Source organism: Micromys minutus (assembly GCF_963924665.1).
Source record: "Micromys minutus genome assembly, chromosome: 1".
Classification (NCBI taxonomy): Eukaryota; Metazoa; Chordata; class Mammalia; order Rodentia; family Muridae; genus Micromys; species Micromys minutus.
This window is the reverse complement of record NC_137969.1, coordinates 181,829,545-181,854,087: the sequence shown is the minus strand read 5'-3', so window position 1 is coordinate 181,854,087 and position 24,543 is coordinate 181,829,545. Positions and strand designations below refer to the sequence as shown.

At 38.2% G+C, this 24,543-nt stretch overlaps 1 protein-coding gene across 1 annotated transcript; it reads right to left on the bottom strand.

Moving 5' to 3' along the window:
- Positions 1 to 1,497: 1,497 nt before the first annotated feature.
- Positions 1,498 to 18,601, bottom strand: AGR3 (anterior gradient 3, protein disulphide isomerase family member; the record flags this gene model as incomplete). Its single annotated transcript, XM_080915997.1, has 7 exons — positions 1,498 to 1,547; positions 2,073 to 2,156; positions 2,530 to 2,593; positions 2,783 to 2,859; positions 3,505 to 3,557; positions 13,261 to 13,324; positions 18,496 to 18,601. 7 exons carry the CDS (start codon positions 18,599 to 18,601, stop codon positions 1,498 to 1,500), a joined length of 498 nt encoding a protein of 165 aa, XP_080772123.1.
- Positions 18,602 to 24,543: the final 5,942 nt, after the last annotated feature.

The window sequence follows — 24,543 nt, the reverse complement described above, 5'->3', positions numbered from 1 at the left end:
AGTGTTTAAGTAAATACCACAATATTAAAATGCACTAGTATTCTTTAATTTGGGAGCATGAAATTTTTGTGTGCTTATGCCTTTTGCAGATAGCTTACATAGAAATGTATTTCAGAGAGTCATGCATCCTATTTGTATCCAAGTAGACCAGGTTCCTAAAAGTGTAATTTAAAACCAACAGGATGGTGATCAAATGACTCCTGGAGCAATCTTTCTCTGACTCATCAAATCTTGGGGTCATTCAGACATGGGTATCAGACTGTGTGCATCTAGCTCAATTACATGCTTTTTCTTTCTTTCTTTCTTTCTTTCTTTTTTTTTTTACTTGAAACACCTGAGAAATATGATCAGATTTTGTAGGTTAGAAACACTAACTATACAGAGCTGTTATGCCTTTTGATAATTGCTCCTTCCAGACTATAGGATTCCTTTTGGCAGAAATTTTATTATTATACCAACCATCTGGTATACTTGTCAAGAACTGAATTAGAAATTGGTCATCTGATATTAGGGGGAAATATCATCCTTTCCTAATAATTATTTGGAGAAATTCTTTAATATTACTGAGATGATTTCACTTTTCTTGAGACATTAAAAATTTAAAGTATTTACTAATGATTAAGAAAAACATGTAGTTTGAATTTTAAATTTTATTCTAAGTTTAGTTGAATTAGCTTTCAGATGCCTATCTTAATCTACAGGGGAAAATAAGTAATTAATTAACTTTGCAATATTATGCTAAAGGTTTAAATATGTAACAAGTAAGTCATCATTTACCACAACATATTTGATGTGCTGCGGAGCACAGGTGTACAGTTAGATGAGTGGACAACGAGAATGAGAACTGGGGATGTAGGCAAAACCACAGACTTCTTACTGAGCCCTTCTTCCTCCACTAAAAATGTATTAGTACTTTGTGCAGTAACCAAAGCATCTGGCATGGCAACACAAGGGAGGAAGACTCAGAGGGTCTGGTCCATAGTCAGTCTGTACCAGAAACTTTGGTAGAAAATTTATAGTGGGGAGTGCGAGCGTGTGTGTGTGTGTGTGTCTCACAGGTTTCTCCTTTTGGCCAATAGGAAATAGAAAGCAAGACAAAAAGGAGTCAGGGACGATATATTCTTAATGAGCTACTCACCGGGACCTATGACCTCAGTTAGATCGCACCTTCTCAAGTTTCCAGAACTTCTTTACTGAGAGCCAAGCCATCAAGACCCGAAGCAGGGGAGATATTGCATATACAAACCATAGCAACCCTGAGCTCATGGCAAACTGTCTTTGCTACAGATAGAGGTAGACGTCAAACTAGAATATCACCATGCAGTTTAACATTTATTAAAATATAATTTTACATTCATACACTATCACAGACATTTCACAAAGTTCAAGAGTGGTGCTATGAAATCCATGCGGTTGCACATTTGGTGTTTGTTAGTGAGCCAGATGCTTGTGTCACACGATTGACCATTTAGAGCGGAAGCATCTTTCCATCATTCCTTACAACTCTGACTGGATAAGCCTTAATGCTTTCTTCATGTTGTCTATCACTGAAATAAGAGTAAACACGTGTTATGCTCTTAGTAAACAAAAGTAGTAAATGTTAGAACTTAAATGATAATAAATAAAATTGAATTAATTAAGATTTCATATTAGTTGGCTCATGAGCATACTAAATTAACAAGCTAAATGAGTATTAGTAAATTTATGGATGATTAACTAGAGTTGGCTCATGCCATAAGCAGCTTTATTAAAGGAGCATTTCGAGAGTGTTCTCTTTTTAATTAGCTATTGAATTAATCCAGTATTGCTGTGTCTGAGATCAATACCATCTTATTAAATATGACTGATGGTGACAGTTATTAAAAATAGTTACTCTTAAGTAAATTTTGTACCTCATTATTTATAGGCATTTGAGAAAGACAAAATCATCCTTACTGTCATCTGAGAAAAATCATACTGGGTCTTTGACACTAGGATGAAGTGTTATCTCTCCTAATGTTTGTGTCTTTTTAGTGTGTGTCAGGGTCAGTTCTTGCCAATGACCAATATAATTTATGATGTAATTTACTCACACATGGGTAAGTCCCGGGGTTCATATGTATATAATCTGTTAGAATATCTTCCAGTGATATCAGCCCTAACCGTCAAAGAAGGGTCTGTCAAAAACAACACAAAACAAAGTCACCCAAACATTACTTAACATGCTCTTCCCCCTACTCTAAAACCAAGGTCAGGGAATTTATAAGCAAAGTCAGTTTTCATCATTTAAATTCATGCTGGATTAGCCTTGTTTACTTTTAGAGAGGCACGGCTCTATTTTGGGGTATTGATTTAAGATTTTAAATATTTAAAATTTGTTAGCAACATTGTGTATTTTGGCATAGATCTAACAAGAACATAATGTTATTGACTGGATGGAAATGAATCCTTTAAAAAACAGTGCTTAAGTTTGAATCTTAAAGCAAATGAAAGCAAGCTTGCTAAGGTGCCTCTCAATTTAGCAAACCGGATGTGGAGCTGTACACATACCAACAAACATGATCCTTGGCACGTACTGCCCATCAGGTGACAAGTTCTTGTCTGTGGTCTCATGCTAGCAGAAGATGAAATAAATGTCATCGGATTGTGTAGCATTCTTTATGGAAGCTAAATTTACAGGAAATTATACATTCAAGTCTTTTAAAAATCCTGTAGTAACTAATACTTGACCCTACATGCTTAAAAAAAAATAAAGAATTCAACATTTCCATGAAGTTATGACATTATTGTTGGGTTTATATACCATGAGATTCAGCATGATGAAGTCATTTTGTGCCATTTCTTGTATTTCTTCATTTTTGGCAAATTCTTTCTTTAGTGCTGTGAGTGAGAATAAAACGTCAGTTTGCCTAAAAAGCCAAGACATTGTCGATGTAATATCAAAGTTAGTATGCGTTCTGTAATTTGTGTCAATGGCATGGGTTTTTACATGGCTTGTTGTCCTTTCTCTACTTAGTCTATCATTGTGAAGCAATGAGCTAGACTCTGCTTATGGAGATGCCAATGGACAATTACATTAATGAACACAGTAGTTTTATAATTTACATTGTGTAGTTAGCTCATTGGTTAGAAGAATTTCTGTCAGCAAATTTCCCCACTCATTTTTATTTTTAAGAAGTGGATATCACATTTCAAAGAACATATCATAGTTTCACCTTCAACAGATTTGAACAACCATTATAATCTTTTATCTGGATTGTGTCTCACTACTTAGCCCAGGTTTACCTCTGACTCATAATCTTCCTGCTGCAGTTACCAAAGGGTGCCCCTGGTAGCTCTTTTTTGGTCGTTAAGCATCTTGGCAGGATTGTGCTACTCTAGGAATTACATTTTTAAAATGGTATTTTTTCTGGGTGTTAAGCTATTCTTAACTTTCTTACCTATTTATCTTTCTTAAATTATCCTCACCAGCTAATGCCCGTCTTATGTTTGTGTATGCACTAAGATCCTGGGAGCTAACGTTACCTTGAGAGTATTGACAGTCTTCTAGGTGGTGGATGACCATCAGTGGTTTGTTACTGAACAGAGAAAGCATAAAATGAAGTTGATTAATGCTGGGTCAAATTCTAAAACGGAATTATATTTAAAGTGTTGGTACTATTGATAATATTTAGATATCTTAGGCTCACACTTCATTGCAATGTAAGCTGTAGTAGGTGGTGTCATCTGGTATGTGGCCACAGAACATATGTACAACGTGTCAGCTCACAGGCTGCATATCAGACCGAATCAGATAGTTGGCATAGGTACAGGAAGCACAGCTCAAAGTAATAGGTAGCTTTTAGGTCTACTATAACATGAATAGATAACTAGAAAGTAATATTATCTCCAGGACTTATGTAACCAACATTTATTTCTAATGAAACAGTGATACATGATTTTAGGAAAGCCAACTTAAACTATTCTTGGTTTATCATTTAAGTTTTTACAAAATAGTCATATTTGATTAGTTTCATATCATTTTGTTCATGTGTCAACCCAAATTTACACATAAGTGAGAGTTCCCTATAATGCCTTTTTAGGATCATTTTGATTTTGACTCTGAAAAAGTTGTAATACTAAGTTACTTCCCAACTCTAGACTAAAAGTAAAATGACAATAGTAATTGCAGAGTGGAGAAAATGATTATGATATGGATATTTTCATGGTTTAGGTTTTATCCTTTTCCCAAAAGTTCTCGTGGTAGAAGCAAGGTCCCTAGTAGGATAACAAGGTGGTGGAAACTCTAAGGGGGAAGTGGTTAGATAATGACTGTGTCCTCAAGTATTGTCACTGTGTTTCCTGGGAGACAATCTGGTCTCCTGGGACTGGATCTGTTCCTACAAAGATGCTTTGCTGTGAGGCTGGGAAATTCTAATACTCTTTGTACACAATCATTTTAACCATTTGCCACGAGAGCCAGGCAAATATTGATTCCTATGCTCTTGAACTTCCGGAGCCAAGTAAACCTTTTTGGTTTACAAATTTCCCTGCTTCATGTATTTGATTATAACTGACAACACAAAACTGACTAAGAAAGACATATTGGATAACTTTTAAAAATATGGCTTTAATACTAAAATAATCATAGATATCAAAAGATAAATTTTGTAGACATGCTTATTCAACAAAAAAATTTTACCTATTATTATTTATTAATTTGGCGATGCTGGTAAGCAATCTTTGGACACGCTGGCCAAGCACTCTACTAGGTGGCTGCATTCTCAGGCAGCATGAATCTTCTCAAAACCAATTACAAAATATAATTATATAAATTTAGTGGTTGCAGAATAACTGAAAAATACTATATCCAGCATTGAAAAATACTATATAACTTAGTAAATGTTAAATACAAACTTTGAATGGATAACTTTATTTACTTTTCAAACTTTAAGAGAACATTTTGGAGCCAGGTGGTAGTAGTGAACACCTTTAATCCCAGAACTTAGTAGGTTGATGCAGGCAGATGTCTGAGTTCAAAGCTAGCCTGATCTACAGAGTGAGTTCCAGGACAACCAGGACTGTACACAGAAGCCTTGTCTTGAAAAACAAAACAAAATGACACCAACAAAACACCAATACACCCAACAAGAAATAAGTGCATTTTGGGTAAAACTCTTTTAGATTACATTTAGGATTTATGAGAAAATTAGAAAGCTGCCATTCACCAACATCAGACATTGGCAAAACTGGAGACTTGAGCTATGAAGAATGAAATGTTATACACACTTCTTGTAAGTAGCATGCTAAGACTAGCTATTCAGCGAGGCCTTCACAGACAGCACACACTAGATCCAGACATCCTGAGCCTAAGATGTTTAATGATACTCTCACAAGCTTAGTAAACTAAGCCAAAGAAGTTTTCTATTAGGTGGCTGTTCTTCTGATGGAGGTCAGTGAAGACAAAACTTTAAGGAACATTTTGAGACAAAGTTGTAAGGAATATGGGCTCTCCTGACTGGCCAACATTTCTTCCCAGTAGACCTCTTTTTCTTGTTATTTTTTTATTGATATATTTTATTTACATTTCAAATGTTATCTTCTTTCCTGGTTTCTCCTCCATACACCCCATATCCCATCACCCCTTCCCTTGATTCTATGAGTGTTTACCCACCCACCCACCTACCCTTGCCAACCTCCCCACCCTGACATTCCCCTACACCGGGGCATCCAGCCTTGGCAGGATCAAGGGCCCAATAAGGCCATCTTCTGGTACATATGTAGCTAAAGCCATGGGTCTGTCCATGTGTACTCTTTTGATAGTGGTTTAGTTCCTGGGAGCTCTGGTTGGTTGGTATAGTTGTCCTTATGGGGTTGCAAACCCCTTTAATACCTTCAATTATTTCTCTAACTCCTCCATTAAGGACCCAGTTCTCAGTTCAGTGGTTGGTGAGCATCCTCCTCTACATTTGTCAGGCTCTGGCAGAACCTCTCAAGGTATAGCTATATCAGGCTCCTGTCAGCATGCATTTTTGTCCTTAACTATATTGTCTGGATTTTGTAGCTGTATATGGGCTGGATCCCCAGGTGAGGCAGTCTCTGGATGGCCTTTTCTTTGATCTCTGCTACAAACTTTATCTCCATATTTCCTCCTGAGAATATTTTTGTTCCCCCTTCTAAGAGGAACTGAAGCATCTGCATTGTGATAATACTTCTTTGTGAGCTTCACGTGGTCTGTGAATTGTATCTTGGGTATTCCAAGCTTTAGGGCTAATATCTACTTATCAGTACATACCATGAGAGGTTTTTTTTTGTTGTTGTGTGTGTGTGTGTTTGTGTGTGTGTGTGTGTGTGTGTGTGTGTGTGTGAGATTGGGTTATATAACTCAAGATGGTATTTTCTAGATCTATCATTTGCATAAGAATTTCATGAGTCATTGTTTTTAATAGCTGAGTAGTACTCAATTGTGTAAATGCACCACAGTTTATGTATCCATTCCTCTGTTAAAAGACATCTGGGTTCTTTCCAGCTTCTGGCTATCATAAATAAGGCTGCTATAAATATAATGGAGCATGAGTCCTTGTTACATGTTGAGCACTTTTTGGGTATATGCCCAGGAGTGGTATAGCTGGGTCCTCAGATAGTACTTTGTCCAATTATCTGAGGAACAGCCAGACTGATTTCCAGAGATGTTGTACCAGTTTGCAATTCCACCAACAATGGACGAGTGTTACTTTTTCTTCATATCCTTGCCAGCATCTGCTGTAACCTGAGTTTTTGGACTTAGCCATTCTGACTGGTGTGTGGTGGAATCTCAGGGTTGTTTTGATTTGGATTTCCCTAATGACTAAGGATGTTGAACATGTCTTTAGGTGCTTCTCAGCCATTTGATATTTTGCAGTTGAGAAGTCATTGTTTAGCTCTTTACCCCATTTGTAATAGGGTTATTTGATTCTCTAGAGTCTAACTTCTTGAGTTCTTTGTATATATTAGACATTAGCCCTCTATCAGATTTAGATTTGGCAAAGATCTTTTCCCATTCTGTTGGTTGCCATTTTGTCCTATTGACAGTGTCCTCTGCCTTACAGAAGCTTTGCAATTTCATGAGGTCCCATTTGGCCATTCTTGATGTTAGACCATAAGCCATTGGTGTTCTGTTCAGGAAAATTTTCCCCATGCCTATGTGTTCTAAGCTCTTCTCCACTTTTTTTCTACTAGTTTGGATGTCTCTGTTTTTATGTGGAAGTCCTTGATCCACTTGGACTTGAGCTTTGTTCAGGGTAATAAGAATGAATCATTTTGTAGTCTTCTACATGCTGACTGCCAGTTGGACAAGCACCATTTGTTTAAAATGCTGTCTTTTTTCCATTGGATTGCTGTAGCTCCTTTGTCAAAGATCAAGTGACCATAGATGTGTGGGTTCATTTCTGGATTTTTAATTCTATTCCACTGATCTACTTTTCTGTCTCTGTACCAATACCATACACTTATTTTTTTTCATTATCTCTCTGTAAAACAGCTTGAAGTCAGGGATGGTAATGCCCCCAGAAGAGGTTTTTATTGTTAAGAATAGTTTTCCCTATCCTGGATTTTTTCCCCAAATGTATATTTAAATTGCTCTTTCTAACTCAATGAAGAATTGAGTTGGGATTTTGATGGAGATTGCATTGAGTCTGTACATTGCTTTTGGCAAGATGGGCATTTTTACTATATTGATTCTTCCAATTAATGAGCATGGGAGATCTTTCCATCTTCTGAGATCTTCTTCAATTTATTCAGAGACTTGACTTTCTTGTCATACAGATTCAGTTGCTTGGCTAGAGTCAAACTAAGTTATTTTCTATTATTTGGGACTATTGTAAAAAGTGTCATTTCCCTAATTTTGTTCTCTGCTTGTTTATCCTTTGTGTAGCAGAAGGCTAAGCATTTGTTTGTGTTAATTTTATATCCAGCCACTTTGCTGAAGTTGTTTATCAGTTGTAGCAGTTCTCTGGTAGAATTTTTGTGGTCACTTAAGTATACTATCATATCATCTGCAAATAGTGATATTCTAACTTCTTTTCCCACTACAGCAAGCCATGGATACCATAACACACCTGAAAAGCAAGATTCTGTCATTAAATCCTATCTTGTCAAGATGATAGAGGCCTTTAAGGAGGGTATAAATAACTCCTTTAAAGAAATACAGGAAAACACAGCAAACCTGTAGAAGGCCTTAAGGGGAAAACAAATCAATCTATTAAAGAAATACAGGAAAACACAGCAAACCTGTAGAAGGCCTTAAGGGGAAAACAAATCAATCTATTAAAGAAATACAGGAAAATACAATCAAACAGATGAAGGAATTGAACAAAACCATCCAAAACTTAAAAATAGAGATAGAAACAAAGAAAACACGAAGAGAGGTAACCCTGGAGAGGAACAACTTAGGAAAGAGATCAGGAGCTACTAATGAAAGCATTCCCAACAGAATACAAGGGATGGAAGTGAGAATATCAGGCATAGAAGATACCATAAAAGATACTGACACATCAATCAAGGAAATACAAAGTGTAAAAAGTTCCTAACCCCAAATATCCATAAACTTTAGGATACTCTGAAAAGATCAAACCCAAGAATAATAATAATAGAAGAGGGTGAAGATTCCCAATTCAAAGGGCCAGGAAACATCTTCAACATAATTATAGAAGAAAACTTCCCTAACCTAAAGAAAGAGAGACCCATAAAGGCACATGAAATCAACAGAACCCCAAATAGACTGGACCAGAAAAGAAAATCCTTCTGTCACATGAAAATCAAACCACTAAATTCACAAAACTAAGAAAGAATATTAAAGGCTGCAAGGGAATAAGGCCAAGTAACATATAAAGGCAGAGGTACCTATCAGAATTACACCAGACTTCTTAACAGAGACTCTAAAAGTCAGAAGACCCTGGATAGATGTCATACAGACCTTAAGAGAACTCAAATGTCAGCCCATGCTAATACAGCCTCTCAATCATCATAGATGGTAAAACCAACATATTCCATGACTAAACCAAATTTAAATAATATCTTTCCACTAATACAGCCCTACAGAGGATAGTGGAAAGAAAACTCTAATACAAGAAGGGAAACTATATTCTAGAAAAAGCAAGAAATTAATCATCTCACAGTAAACTCAAAAGAAGAGAATCACACACACAATACCACCTACAGCAACAAAATTAACAGGAACTAACAATGATTAGTCTTTAATATTTCACAACACCAGTGGCCTCAATTCTTCAATAAGAAGGCACAGACTAACTTACTGGATAGGTAAACAGGACCAAGCATTTTGCTACAAGAAACACACTTAAGCGACAAAGACAGACACTACTTCAAAATAAAAGGCTAGCAAAAGGTGTTCCAAGCAAATGGTCTCAAGAGACAAGCTGGAGTTCCCATCCTAATATTCAATAAAATGGACTTTCAACCAAATCTTATCAAAAAAGATTGTCAAAGACACTTCATATTCATCAACTAAGAGGAAGTCTCAATTCTGAACATCTATGCCCCAAGTGCAAGGGCACCCACATTCATAAAAGGAACTTCACTAAAGCTCAAAACATACGTTGAACCTCACACAATAATAATGGTAGACTTCAACACCCCACTGTTACCAATGGATAAGTTATTGAAACAGACATTAAACAGAGACATGTGGAACTAACAGAGGGTTTGAACCAAATGGCTTTAACAAATATCTATAGAACATTTCATCCTAAAACAAAACCTTCATCTCAGAACCTCATGCAACCTTCTCCAAAACTGACCATATAATGGACACAAAACAAGCTTCAACAGATAAAAAAATATTGAAATAATCTCATGCATTCCATCAGATCATCACAGACTAAGGATTCAATAACAACAAAACCAACCAACCAACCAAAACAAACAAACAAACAAACAAAAAACCCAAAACCGCAAACCCCAACATACTCATGGAAACTGAACAACTCTCTGCTCAATGATAACTTGGTCATGAAAAAAATAAAGAAATCAAAGACTTTATAGAATTCAGTGAAAATGACGACTCAGTGTATCCAAACTTATGGAACACAATTAAAGCAGCAATAAGAAAATTTATACCCCAAGTGACTTCATAAAGAAATCAGAGAGATCCTATACTAGTGACTTAACAGCGCATTTAAAAGCTCTAGAACAGAAAGAAGCAAACACACCCAAGAGGAATTGATGGCAGGAAATAGTCATAGGGCTGAAATCAACGTATTAGAAACAAACAGAATGATACAAAGAGTCAACAAAACCAGGATTTGGTTCTTTGAGAATATCAAGAAGATAAATAAACCCTTAGCCAAACTAACTAAAGGGCACAGAGACAGTATTCAGATTAACAAAACTAGAAATGAAAAGTGAGACGTAACAACAGAAACTGAGGAAAAAAAAAAAAACAAAAACCTCACATTATATCTTACTACAAAAGCCTATACTCAACAAAACTAGAAACTGTTAGCTAGATCAATTAGACAACAAAAGGAGACCAAGGGGATACAAATTTTAAAGAAAGAAGTCAAAGTGTCACTATTTGCATATGATATGACAGTACACATAAGCAACCCCCAATTCCACCAGACAACTCCTACAGCTGAAAAGTTGAGCAAAGTTGCAGGATAAAAAATTACCTCAAACAAATCAGTAGCCTTCCTTTATGCAAATGATAAACAGGCTGAGAAAAGCATTAGGGAAACAACACCCTTCACAATAGCAACAAATAGTATAAAATATTTTGGTGTAACTCTTCCAAGCAAGTGAAGGATCTGTATGCAAGAACTTCACATCCCTAAAGAAAAAGATCAAAGACCTCAGGAGATGAAAAGATCTCTCACGCTCTTAGATTGGCAGGATAAATATAGTGAAAGTAGCCATCTTACCAAAAGCAATCTACAGATTAATTGTAGTCCTCATCAAATTTCCAACACAATTCTTCATAGGCATGGAAAGAGCAATTCTCAACTTAATATAGAAAAACAAAAATTTATACTAACCAAAAAATTCTCAACAATAAACAGTCTTCTGGGATCCCTGACCTCAAGCTATACTTCAAAGCCATAGTGATACAGACTGAATAGTATTGTAGAGTCAGAAAGATCAATGGAATAAACTTGAAGACCTAGAAATACATCTGCATACCTATGGAAACTCGATCTTTGACAAATTAACCAAAACAAACAGTGGAATAAGGAAAGCATCTTCAAGAAATGGTACTGTTGGTCTAACTGACAGTCTGCATGTAGAAGAATGAAACTAGATCCATATTTATCACTGTGCACAAAGCTCAAGTCTAAGTGGATCAAGGACCCTAACATAAAACCCGATACAGTGAATCTAATAGAAGAGAAAGTGGAAAGAGCCTTGAACTCATTGGTACAGGGGGAAATTTCCTGAGCAGAACACCAGTGGTTTAGGCTCTAAGATCAACAATTATAAATGGGACCTCATGAAACTGAAAAGCTTCTGCAAGGCAAAAGACAATATCAATAGAACAAATTGGCAACCTTCAGATAGGGAAATTTTTTTTTACTAACCCTACATCTGATAGAAGGCTAATATCCAAAATATATAAAAAACCCAAGAAATTAACCTCCAAAAAACTAAACAACCCAATTAAAAATGGGGCACAGATGTTAACAACTACTCTGGAAATCAGTCTGGCAGTTCATCAGAAAATTGGACAGAGTCCTACCTGAAGACCCAGTTATTCCACTTCTTGGCATATACCCCAGAGATGCTCCAACATACAGTAAGGGTACATGTACCACAATGTTTATAGCAGCCTTATTTATAATAGCTAGAAGCTGGAAAGAACCCAGATGTCCTTCAGTAGATGAATGGATACAAAAATTGTGGTACATTTACACAATGGAGTACTACTCAGCTATTAGAAACAATGACTTTATGAAATTCCTAAGAAAATGGATGCATCTATAGAATATCATCCCGAGTGAGGTAACCCAGTCACAGAAAAACAGACATAATATGCAGTCATTGATAGTTGGATACTAACCCCAGAAGCTTTGAACACCCCAGAAACAACTCACAGACTATATAAAGCTCAAAAAAAAAAAAAAAAAAAAAAAAACAAAAAAACAAACAAAGACCAAAAAAGTGAAAGTCTCAGTCCTTCTGAGGAAAACAATAAGTGTATAGCACCCTCTCAGAGTGTGGTACACCTGGACCTTAATTCATTAATAATCCAAGAGCTAAGAATATAGCCTTGTGGCAATTTCTGGTATTCAAAAATCATTATGTTTAATCTATACGCACCAAGAAAACTCTGACTGTTTCCATGTTACGTTCTTTTCTACATGTACTTTATGCTTATGGTAACTAGTAGATTTTGATGCATACTATCAAATTTCTAAAAGAACTAAGTACTGACAAAAATATATTCATATAGTGTTATGCCAAAATGCCTTTAAAAATCTGTACATCTCTCTCTCTTTCTCTCTCTCTCTCTCTCTCTCTCTCTCTCTCTCTCTCTCTTTCTCTCTCTCTCTCTTTAAAAATAACATCGAAAGAGAAAAAAATTATGTTACATTTGATTATCAATCAGTGCCTGGTACATAACAGGGGATGATCAACTAAGAACACGAAGCATGAAATAAAGATTCCCAGGGTGTCTGACCCATCAAACCTGATGAAGGACTGACCGTTCCTGTAAATTGCTTTCCTACTAAGCTTGCACAGTGCCTGGTGAGGAGCACCACCGTATTCATACAACTTATATTTAATGCTTGCCTGTGTAATAAAGAAATTTGAACAGAAGGATTTAGAACCTTTACAAATAAAGAATACCACTTGTTATGGTTCAAATGGAAAATGTTCCTATGGGTTTGTTTGTTTGAACAATTGTTTCCAGGTGATGGTATGTTTTTGCAAGATTGTGAAACCTTTAGAAGGTGGGGAGAGTGGGGGCTGGTGGGAAGTTCACATAGGATATACCTGACCCTGGCCCCATTCTCTACTGACTGCCAGCGTGGTGGAACCTTCTGCCACGAATTCTTCACAATGATGGATTCTATGTCCAAGTTCTGACTGAAGATAGATCCTTCCTTCTTACGTTACATCCTGTCAGGTGTCTGGCTACAGGAAGGAGAAGAGTAGCTAAACCAGCATAGTGTTAGCATCTGTGACCTCACACAGACACAACAGCACAAGAACTGTGGCTTTCTTTCAGGAGCTAAAGCAACTCTTTCTGGTTCTTCCATGAGGCGTGAGAGATGGGATGTGAAGAGTCACTGAGAGAGATTTTACCTTTTGTGAGCGTGGAAGAGACCTTCTTCATAAGTTTGCACCCACGTGATGTCATCTCCCCATCCTGAAGGAGAGAGAAATTCTTGTATTATTCCAGGACTATAGTTTTCTAATTGATGAGTAGATGCCACCTTACAGACCTATAATAGCCCCAAAGCTGTTGAGTGGCACAGACTGTAAAAGATAGTAAGTTATATCTAGATTCGGAGAAGTAGTGCCCTATCAGATTGTATGTCAGAGAATTTGGGAGTGCACATCAAAGCTCAAGGCCAGCCTTGAACCTGGCCAGCACTAGTCAGGACCTGATAATTGCTGCGAGGTGGCTGAGAAGACATCTTTGGTCACACAAAAGCTCTAGCCTGCAACGTGTACATGAAACAACAGTTATCTTAGCATACTTCAAAGGTACTGCCAAGGGCCCTTTGCACTGTGCTACCAAGTGCACTTTGAATCTTGATCATCCAAGGATGCTGACTGCTTCAATGCAGTGCACATTTGGGCAACAGAGTTCCAAATTCTAATTTCAGGATTTGCTTGAAATATGTTTAAGGAGGAGAATTTCGTGTTTGAAAACCACACACACACACACACACACACACACACACACACACACACATGCACACAGGCATGCACACACACAGAGTATTCTGGAAACATATAAAGAGTGAAATACAGGGAAAGAGAAAGCTGTGACTACAGAGAGAATAATTTGGCTTAGAAAGGAAATAGCAGTAGTTGTGAATGCACGGTTGAGATTAAAGGATGAAGCTTTCGGGAAGTAGAATATTGCAGTGTTTAGGATTTGCTTTGCTGGGATATTCCATGCTGGTCCACTGAGGTTGAGAAATTAGCAGTGATTAAGAAGAGTCCAGCACTGTTGAGGTGAAATCAACAACACTGACCAGAAGTGTTTTCTGAGTCAGCACCCAGAATGTGGCCAAAGCTGTACCTTGTGCTGGCAGTCAAAGTTGGTACTGTAAGAGTCACGCAAATGGCAGTGGTTTGGAAGGCATAAAACGGTCATGGAGAGCTGAGACATGGCACTGTGAGTGACTAGATGTGGCCTTTGGTGAAGGTGCAGCCTCAGTGGCAGTTGAAGGCCCAGGATTGAAAAATTGGAAAGGACCAGGCAGAATAATTGAGGCATGAAAGTGCAGCTCATTCGGAGCAGAAGACACCAGCAGTTTGGAGATGCCAGTGCTACGGAAAGTAACATCAAGAAGAGCAGCGGCTCTGGAGTGGAACCAGCTGGAGCCAGCAAGAGAGAACAAGGTGTACCTGTTGCAGAGGGCAGAGCTGGAGAAGTAACCCAAGCCATTTGGAGGAGCCCACAAGTTTGGGAGTGCATCAGAGATAATTGGACAAGTTATTTACACCTTTGGAGTTGGTTTTTGTTTTGTTCAGGTTGCTGGTTCTTCCCTCTTGAAGTAAGAACATATTTAATTTGTTTTTTTCTAATTTTATTTTACAGGAGCCCAGAGTTGAGAGACTGAGTTTTTAAAGTGATTCTTAGGTTTTTAAAGGAGACTGGATGTTTTTTAAAGAGACTTAATTTTAAAGAGTTTGAATTTGTAAAGACCACGGGACTTTCACTGTTTGTAAAATATTTTATGTTATGATATTGATCTTGGGGATGAACAAGAAAGGAGTGGTTATAGCTTATGAGTGATATATCGGAGTGTCAAATTGGCATGGGATCAATTATCCTTCCTGGTTTTATGTCAACTTGACACAAGCCAGAGTTGACCAGGGAACCTCAACTGAGAAAATGTCTCCATAAGGTGCAGCTGTAATGTACTTTCTTAATTAGTTTTTGATGAGAGGGGCTATCTCATTGTGGGTGGTGCCACCCCTGGGCTGGTCATCCTGGGTTCTGTAAACAAGCAAACCGAGCAAACCATGAGAAGCAATCCAATAAACAGCACCCTTTCATGGCCTCCACATCAGTTCCTGCCTCCAAGTTCCTATCCTGTTTGAGTTCCTGTCCTGACTTCCTTCAGTGTTGAACAGTACTGTGGAAGTGCGAGCCAATAAACCATTTATTTCCCAAGTTTCATCGGTCCCTCATCATATCAATAGTAACCCTAACTATGACAACCACTTTTTATATATTATTGCCTGATGGAAATTTGGGTTGCTTTAACATTTTGAGTTTGATGAATGATGACTCTATGAACATAAAAGAAGTCTGTGAACAAGTATGTATTTTTATTTGTTTGGGGCCTATAGAGAGAAGTGAAATCACTAATATAGATGGTAAAACTGTATTTCAACATTTTTCCCCCACTGAGACATGCTCTCTGTAGCTTTTGCTATCCCCGAGCCAGCGTGGACTCAAATTCACAAGCGGGGACTAAAGGCAAATGCCACCACACCTGGAACGTATTCTAACTTTCTGAGGAGTTGTTAGTTAAATTGTTCTACAAAGCTGCTGTGCAAATTATAAGGGCAAAATAATTGATGTATTTGTGCTTGATCAATATCTTAACATCTGGAGACATCTTTGGTGTCTTGGTGCCTCCTCACCTTAGCCGGAGTCTTCTCTGTAATGATGCTAAAAGGTGATCTGATGTTGCTTTAGTACATTTCACATTAACCTACTCTAGAAATATGACAACAGCCCCTTGATTACGTGTTGTTCTTTGCTTGTATTTATTTTAGATTTTATTTTTATATTTATCTTATTTTTTAGTTTTTTTTTGCATTTGGGTGTTTTGCTGGCATGTATGTATGTTTACCACATGTATGCCTCGTGCTTATGGAGATCAGCATTAGATTCTCTGGAACTGGAGTTACAGACATGTAAACAGCCATGTGGCTACTGAGATGCGAACCCAGGTTATCCTGGAAGAGCAGCAAGTGCTCTTAACTGCTGGCCATCTCTCTTGCTCCGTTCATCTGTTGTAAATGTCACTCAAATACTAGAGCTTTATCAATGGAAACATTCCAGCTTCTTTTTTCCTGCCCAACCTAGTTCCACAGGCACTAAAGGATCGTCTCTTCTGTTTGAATGCACTTATCTCTGAGAATACAAAGAAAGAACAATATAACTCCCCACGTATCCATAACTCTGTGAGGATCATACCATGTCTTAACTGTTTGCATGCAGTCTAGGTCATGATCACAATGGGGCAAATGAGACAGAGTTTAAATTCTCTTCCAGGTCTGGATTTGTGGTTATTGTTTTGTCTCTAGCTTTGGCTAAGTTTTATGTTTTTCTGTGAATGATCTTATTCACTAATCAGCTGTGCATTTATTGAATATCTGTTGTATGCTAGGCATTAGCATTGACTTCTGGGCAGTTCTTTAGTTTTGTAGAGCATGTTGGACTTGAATTCATAAAGCTGGGGGGGGGGGTGATTTAGGCAAGCATCACCATGCCCAGCTACAGTTCTTACATCAAAAGGATGCTAGGAAATGCTTTGCTCACAAAATATTTGTGTGAGTATTATTTAACCACCTTTTCTTTTTCCTCACTAATCTTCTGTTTTCTTCCAACAAGTCTCTGTCCTTAACTGGAACCGTTCTTTGCTTTTCAGGCCTGCACTGGGCACACTGTACTCTGACTTTCTCACTTGCTCCTGCTTTTCATCCTCACTTTCCCGGCCATTTCTAATGTAGAAATAGATAGCCATAGGGTCAGCAAAGCTAAGCCAACCCTCCACACGGTGACTCAACATCAGTGGTCTTTTTTTCCTATTAAAGCAGTTTCTTAATAAGTGAAGTAGCAGAACCAAGTTGTTCAAAGTGAGCCATATGTACTCTAATTTGTTTTCATAAAGTTTCCCATAAAAGGGCCCAGAAAAACAGCAGGTAAAGGCTCCTACCAAAATCAATGACTCGAATTTGGTCCCTGGAACCCAAATTGAGGGAGGAGAGAACAGAGTTCGGCAAGTTCAGCAAGTTGTCTTCCAACCTCAGCACATAAATGAATACACACAGTAAAACTTTGCCGCAGAGTTTTAGACCAACATCTCAATGGCACTGATGTCTTTCACACCAGATACAGCAATGTCACCAGCTCCACTCTGGAAGGATTTGAAGAACATCCAGTAGTTGGCCTTGGGTGTTTAAAAGTGACTAAGCTATTTATTTTGTAACCATTATGTTTGTTTGGAGAGCTATGTGATAAATTATATCCAGGTTAGTATTTTTGCCCTTTATTTATTTTGCAGCATACATTGCATTTCTGACATATAGACGGTGATTGCCGAGCTAAAGTTAAATTAATTCACTTTGGTAAACAATTATGGACACATAGCTGGTAGTCTACATATGGGACAAAACGAGTGGCTTGGAAGCTATTCTGCTCCAGCATTTTAGATACCCTGTAGTACACTGTACTGCTCACTGCTCAAAGCACTATTTCTAAGAGTTGCCAAATATTATTTGGTTATCCTGCTCATCATGTTGGGGCAAATAATTCTCAGCATTTACCATTTCCCTGGAAACATAATGACAAGTCTGAGAACTGTTCCTTTGTTATCCTTTTGGATATGAAGATTTTTTTTTCCCTTTAGGACAAAGTAAAACAGTAAGTATAAAAAATATAAAAAGTATAAAATATATAGAGAGGATTGTCTGAAGCCATTTCGATGGCAAATCTAAAACCAGTGCAGCACTTTATCGGAGTCCTTAGAACGACAGGTTATTCAAAATTATCAGGAAGTGAGAGAAAGCATGGATTTTTTTTTGTATAAAATAAAGAACAAATTATTTTCTTGACCTAAATAGGGGTTTGGAAATTTGAGAAACTTTGCAGAGTCTTAAATTGCTTTCAGGACACTGCGGCGTTAAAGAACCTTTTTTTTTCGAAGATTCTGATAGTCAAAGCTACACACATCAGGCCAGCTCTATACAACATCTAAAAAAGAGACATCAAAACATTTTTATTAATCCAGCATGGAGGTTGGGAGACAGAGCCAGACACATCTCCATGAGTTTGAGGCCTGCCTAGTGTATATAATAAATTCCAAGCCAGTCAAGGCTACATTGAGAGACCTTGTTTCAAAAACAAAACAAAAACCCAAACCCAAAAAGTGTCATTATTTCTTTGACATTTTATTATTTACTGTCTAAAAATATATGATTCCCTTTTGAATAGCTTATTTTAAGGTCATATGTAACAAATATCTAGGCATTCATTGCTTATAGTCAAGCTATAGATGGACACACCAAATATACTGAGGACAGTTGAAATGACGGAGGTTAGAAACTACAGTGAGATTACAGTACCTCTTGATAGTGTCTGAGGAGGTCTCTTTTCTTTTTTGATAGCAATGGCAAGGTTGGAAGACACTGTGATCAGCAAGAGGCAGAGGGCCAGAGCAGAATGTAGCATGTCTTCTAGAGTCCCCCAGAGGCAGCTAGAATATAATTGACAGATTCTTGTCATTTTTAACAGGCTGTTAAAGGTATTTGGGCAAAGCCTAAGCTTACAGGTTCATTTTTCAATTTCACATTAGATAATCTCAGGGGATCATTTAAAAAACATTTTAAAGCCCTTGGAACCATCTTAGTAGATGTTAAGGTTGTGAAGGTTCTGGAAATCCTGTCACAGAGTGACATTTAAGAGCAGGCTGAGGGGACCCAGCTGTACCGAGGTCACTGTGCTGTGTGTAGCTCCACAGTGAAACTCAAACACCATCCTGTTTGTTACCACTTTCAAATGTCGTCATGCAAAGCAAAGTTGACTCTCAGCACCGAGATTCTTTGTCTTTTCATTGTTCTGGGCCTAGTAGCTGAGATGACATTTTTAACTCTATAGCAATGTGAGATTAGATATAAAAACATTTCTTCAGCTACAAAAAAGAAGCAAAACAGACTATGGACAAGCCTTGTTTTACTGTGCTCTGTAGGCACATAGCACCAACAGTCACTTAACCTTCCATTTCAAACTTTTCTGTTTAAAAACAATGCCACATATCATTACATTACTGAAATAGCACATTGGGACAGCAGGGTAGAAATCAGTGCACAGATATCCTCTGTGCTTTTTCAAATTTCTTAAGACATTTTTGACTACAGGTTTGTATCATTTGGCAGTTAATTCCACCATAAAACTGACATTTTCTAGCCTAAACATAATCAACAACTGTTTACAGATTCTGCTTGAGGGTGGCTGTATTTAGCCCCATTAAGAATTGTAGAAAATGGAATGATTCACAAGACACAATAATTTGGTCCTTTGTAGGGCAAAAACTCAGTGAAGGTTTATAGGCCCTGGTTTCTCTGGATACTTTCTTATTTGTTTTTTTTCCAGTGTGTTCTCATGCTTAGTGATATCCCTCCTGTCCCATTTCTGAATTGATGATGTTTACCACCCCAGTTAGTCTTATTGAAATTACTCCCATCCATAATATTGCCAGTAGAACCATTTATTGCTTTCTTTGTATGCGGGGGTCTAAAACCATGTTAAACAGTAACCATGTCTGATAACACTATCTGTTTCAATTCTTCCAGCTTATTAAGTCGTAAAACATACGATTTGGCCATCTTGTACCTGGCCAATGAAAGGAAAGCAATGGACAGGGAACAGGACAGTCTGGGCTAACAAGACCAACTTGGGAGGGTCAACTTGAGTCAGGCTGCAAGTTGCCATAGGGATGCTGAAAAACTACTTACAAGAAAGTCCTACCAGCTTCTGGAAGGCCTACAAATGAGCTACAGGTGGGGAATTAAAAAAAAAAATCCCAGAGATTGTCTCTTCATTGTCCTCAAGATGGTCCAAAAATACTTGAGATTCTTTTAGAATATTAGAAGGAAAAGTTAAGGAAAGTTAATCTGGAGAAAATATCTGGAAAATTCTTGATGTTAGAATCAGAGGCAAACAGGTGGAATCTACATCAAGGAAAGGGAGAGAATGTGTAACTTCAATATTCCTGCCATTTCAGGTACAGTTAGTTCATAGTTGAGGATGAACCTAATAATCTCTCATTTCTAGTATTTATGTATTCATTACATATCTAGGTGCCACTGTCATGCACATTTTAATATTCAAGGTTAAGAAACTTTTGTTAGATGTTGCAGAAAAGGTACCAACTGTATTCAAAATACCGTAGCTTGTTCACTGTTGTTTGGGAATCAGTGATGCTTCGCTTGGTCCAAGTGTGTCTTGCTGAGAGTCCTTAAATTCTAGTTGGAAGGGACAGGCATTAGGAAGAATGATTCTTGCCTTACAGCAGCATCAGATGCTTTTGGGAAGTACCAACCCTGCTGTCTACCAATAGGATTTATCAGCATTGACCAATTAGCACTTTCTAACTCTAGGCTTGTACTTTTGAAAATGAATTTAATATAAGCCATTTGCTTCAATATTGTACTTTTTTGTACTTTAAAATAAAAATTATGGGATGAGAGAGAAGGCAAGGTAGTTAAGAGAACAGGCTGTTCATCCAAAAGACCTGGGTTCAGTTTCCAACACCCACATGGCAGCACACATCTGTCAGTTCCAGGGGGGATCCAACACCCTCATAAAGACATACATGCAGGCAAAACACCAGTGCAACATGAAATAAATGTACATAAAATTAAAAACAAATAAAACCTTAAAAATACAAGGAAGCATTGGTATTAGCACCCAGATTTTTAAAAAGAGATTGTTATAAATTAAGTTTAATTTATTATATTATTAATCCGAATTGAGAGTAAAATGTGAAGCTAGCCCAGGAGCCAAGTCAGTAGCAGCAATGAACTATATAGCATCATTTCACGTTTTACACTTCCAAGAATCTTACTTTTAAATAGAAAAAAACAAAAGATCATTTAGATATAGCAGAGGTTAAAAGATTGAACAATCAGCAATCTAGAAGTTTTGCCAGCTTACCTGAGCTGCCCAGCGCTCTTGTCAGAAATGTATTCTGGCTGTTACTCATTGCAAAGGGGTGGGGATTTATAGATGCACACACACCTGACCTACAACTTCACCTGCATGGCAACAGCAGTATCACCATGTGCTCACAAACAGAGGCTTGTCCAAAGAACTTGGCTTCTTTCCATTTCTCAGGCTTTGCAGGAGAAAGCACTCCTTGCTCTAAATTAAGATCACATGTCTTCATAAAAGGACACCAAAGACTTTCTTTGTACTTTTTTCTCTTTACCTTTTACTTTCCAAGGTAAGTGGACATTTGGCTAGATTTCAGCACTGCAAGAGAAAGGAAAGAAAATGGGGGCGGGGAAGGGGTTGAGGGTGGAGTTCAGCAAGCTTTGTGGATTACACATGAAGAAAATAGAAAATCTTCAAAGAGAGTCAGATTGCAGGGATATAGTAAAGAGCTGAAGAGATCAGGATTGCTTTCTTCTATTGCTGAAAGAGAAAGAGTTGTTTTAAAAGTTTTAAAATAATATGATAACCAAATAATGATTTGGTTATTCTCTGCAATTCTTGTTAGTTTTAGATATTGTTAAATACTGTGAATTTATCTTATTTAGTTTTAGAGAACAGCTGTGTCTCACTGACTTGCAGTGAAATTCCTGAAAGTTAAACAATGGCATCTACAGAGCAGGTGAGCTTCCCAGTGCCCTCTGTCCCTCCATCCTCTAGTATGACGACACTGGCCAACTGGAGACATCAAGTCTTGGAAGTCTCTTCTAGAATATTTGGGTTGGATGCTTCCAGCTCAGTTCAAGTTCCATGAGGATGTCCTGGAATGGTGAGGTAGCAGGAACAGATAGAAACAGGAGGGATGGGGAGCAAGGGATGGAGGGAAAGACTAATGGGAGAGATTACTGGAACTGAGGGGCATTTTGAGGGCAATGTAGAAACTCAGTGCAGGGGAAATTTCCTGGAATCTATAAAAGTGACCCTAGTGAAGATCCTTAACCAGCCATCTTCTATAACCAGGCACATCTTCCAGAGATAGGAGGCATCCACCCAGACACAAAACCTTTATTCTTCAGTTTTGTCCTTCTTGCAAGATGAGCTGTTCTGGGTAATGGTGGTACAGAACTGTGGGAGTGGCTACCAATGACTGGTCCAACTTAAGGTTCACACCAGGAAAGGGATCCCACTCCTGTTAACTTCCTGGAGGAACCAAAGGCTGGATAGCCCAGAAACCTAGGATAGAACCAAACTCCACTGAAGAAAAAAGTCAATGAAATGAATTTTAATGATATTCTGCTATACTCACAGATTGGCCCCTTGCCAAATTGTCTTCATACAACAATTAATGGGAGCAGATGAAGAGATCCTAGGCAAACACTAGGCAGAACTCAGGGACTCCTTTCCCTTCCCCCAGAAGAGGGGGAATTGTAGGATTATAGGATCCAGAGGGGTTGAAGACACCACAAGAACATGCCCCACAATATCAACTAAGCAGGTATCACAGAGACTGAAGAGATTATCAGAGACCCTATATAGGTCTGAGTTAACTCTTTCATGTATGTTATGATTGTGTCCCTTGGAGTTATTGTGGGACTTCTAAGAGTGGAAATGAATGTGTCTCTAATGATGTGCCTGCTCTTGAGACCCTTTTCCCTCTTACGGAATTGCCTTGTCCAGCCTTGATATTAGTGAGTGTTTGTGGTTAGTCTTATTATAACTTGTTATATGCCATGTTTGGTTGATAATCCTGAGAGGCCTTCTCCTTTCTAAGGGGAAATGGAAAAGTGGATTTGATAGAGAGGGGAGGTAAGGTAGAGGGGATCTGGGAGGAGTGGAAGGAGGGAAACGGCAGTCAGGATATATTGAGAAAAGAATTTCTATTTCTTTCCTTTTTAGAAAGTTAATTTTTATCGATTCTCTGAGTTCTGAGGGGAAGGACCCAATGATGACCCCTAATTATACTCTTTCTAAATAATGTTTAACTGTGGGTCTCTACATCCACCCCTATCTACTACTAGAGGAAACCTCTCTCATGATAACTGGACAAGGCATTGATCTAAGCATTTATCAGAATATCATTAGGAATCATTTTATTGACTTTTTTTTGGTTTGTTTCTTTTTTTAGATGAGTCCTGTTTGATACTTTCCTGGGTCTCTGGGCTCTCTATGTACTTTTCATTTCTTTCCCAAGTAGCATGCAGTGTCAAGAAGTGTTTCCTTTCATGGTGTAGGTCTCAAGTTAAATCAGACATTAGTTGGCCACTCCTATGAGTTTGATGACAGCATTGCCACAGAACATCTTGCAGGCAGGACAGATTGGTCCAATGTGTGTGTGTGTGTGTGTGTGTGTGTGTGTGTGTGTGTGTGCGCGTGTGTGTGTGCATGTTCTTTTCTATCTATCTATCTATCTATCTATCTATCTATCTATCTATCTATCTATCTATCTACCTACCTACCTATCTATCATCTATCTATCTATCTATCTATCTATCTATCTATCTATCTATCTATCTATCTATCTATCCATCCATCCATCTACCTACCCACCCACATACCCATCTATCTTCCTTCCTCCCTTCCCTTCCCTTCCCTTCCTCCTCCTCCTCCTTTCCTCCTCCTCCTCTCCTCCTCCTCCCCCTCCTCCTCTTCCTCTTCCTCCTCCTCCTCCTCCTCCTCCTCCTCGTCGTCGTCGTCGTCGTCGTCGTCGTCTTCTTCTTCTTCTTCTTCTTCTTCTTCTTCTTCTTCTTCTTCTTCTTCTTCTTCTTCTTCTTCTTCTTCTTCTTTGTATCCTGCAGAGTACCTTCCTGCACAAGATTCTATAACATAGCAGGTGAGTGCTCCAGGCAGGCACCAAATCAGCCTTTCCACATTCAATAAACCATGCAGATGTCCTTGACAATGGGGCTTCACAGTCAATTTGTAAAGAACAATCCCCTCTCCTAGCATCAGCCTGGGTTGTTTAAGGATCTCCACAGAACCCTCTTGGTTAACAAAACCAAATCTAGTCCCACCAGTGGAAGCCTAGTGTGGCTACAAGAGACAGCAAATTGAGACTCCTCTTATTTATCTCTTCTTATTATGAGCCCTCGATAGAATCACCCTCATAAATTACAGGAAGCTTCCATTGCACCAGTTTTCCACGCTACTCCCCCAGTGCCCCCCAATTCCGGACATCTCTTTCCACAATGTTTCTATCCATCCCCACACTACACACACTGGATCCCCCTCTCTCCAATCCCTATGTATCCCCAGTCCACACTTAAAATCTATTCTATTTCCTTTTCCTGGGAGATCGATGCATCTCCTCTAGACCACCCCCCTCTTCACCTCATGTCCTTTGTTCTATGGACTTTATCATTTACTTAATGCCTAGTAGCTGCTTAGAAGTAAACACATACTATGTTTGCTTTCTAGATCTGGGTCACCTCATTCAGGGTGATTTATTTTGTTCTAGTTTCATC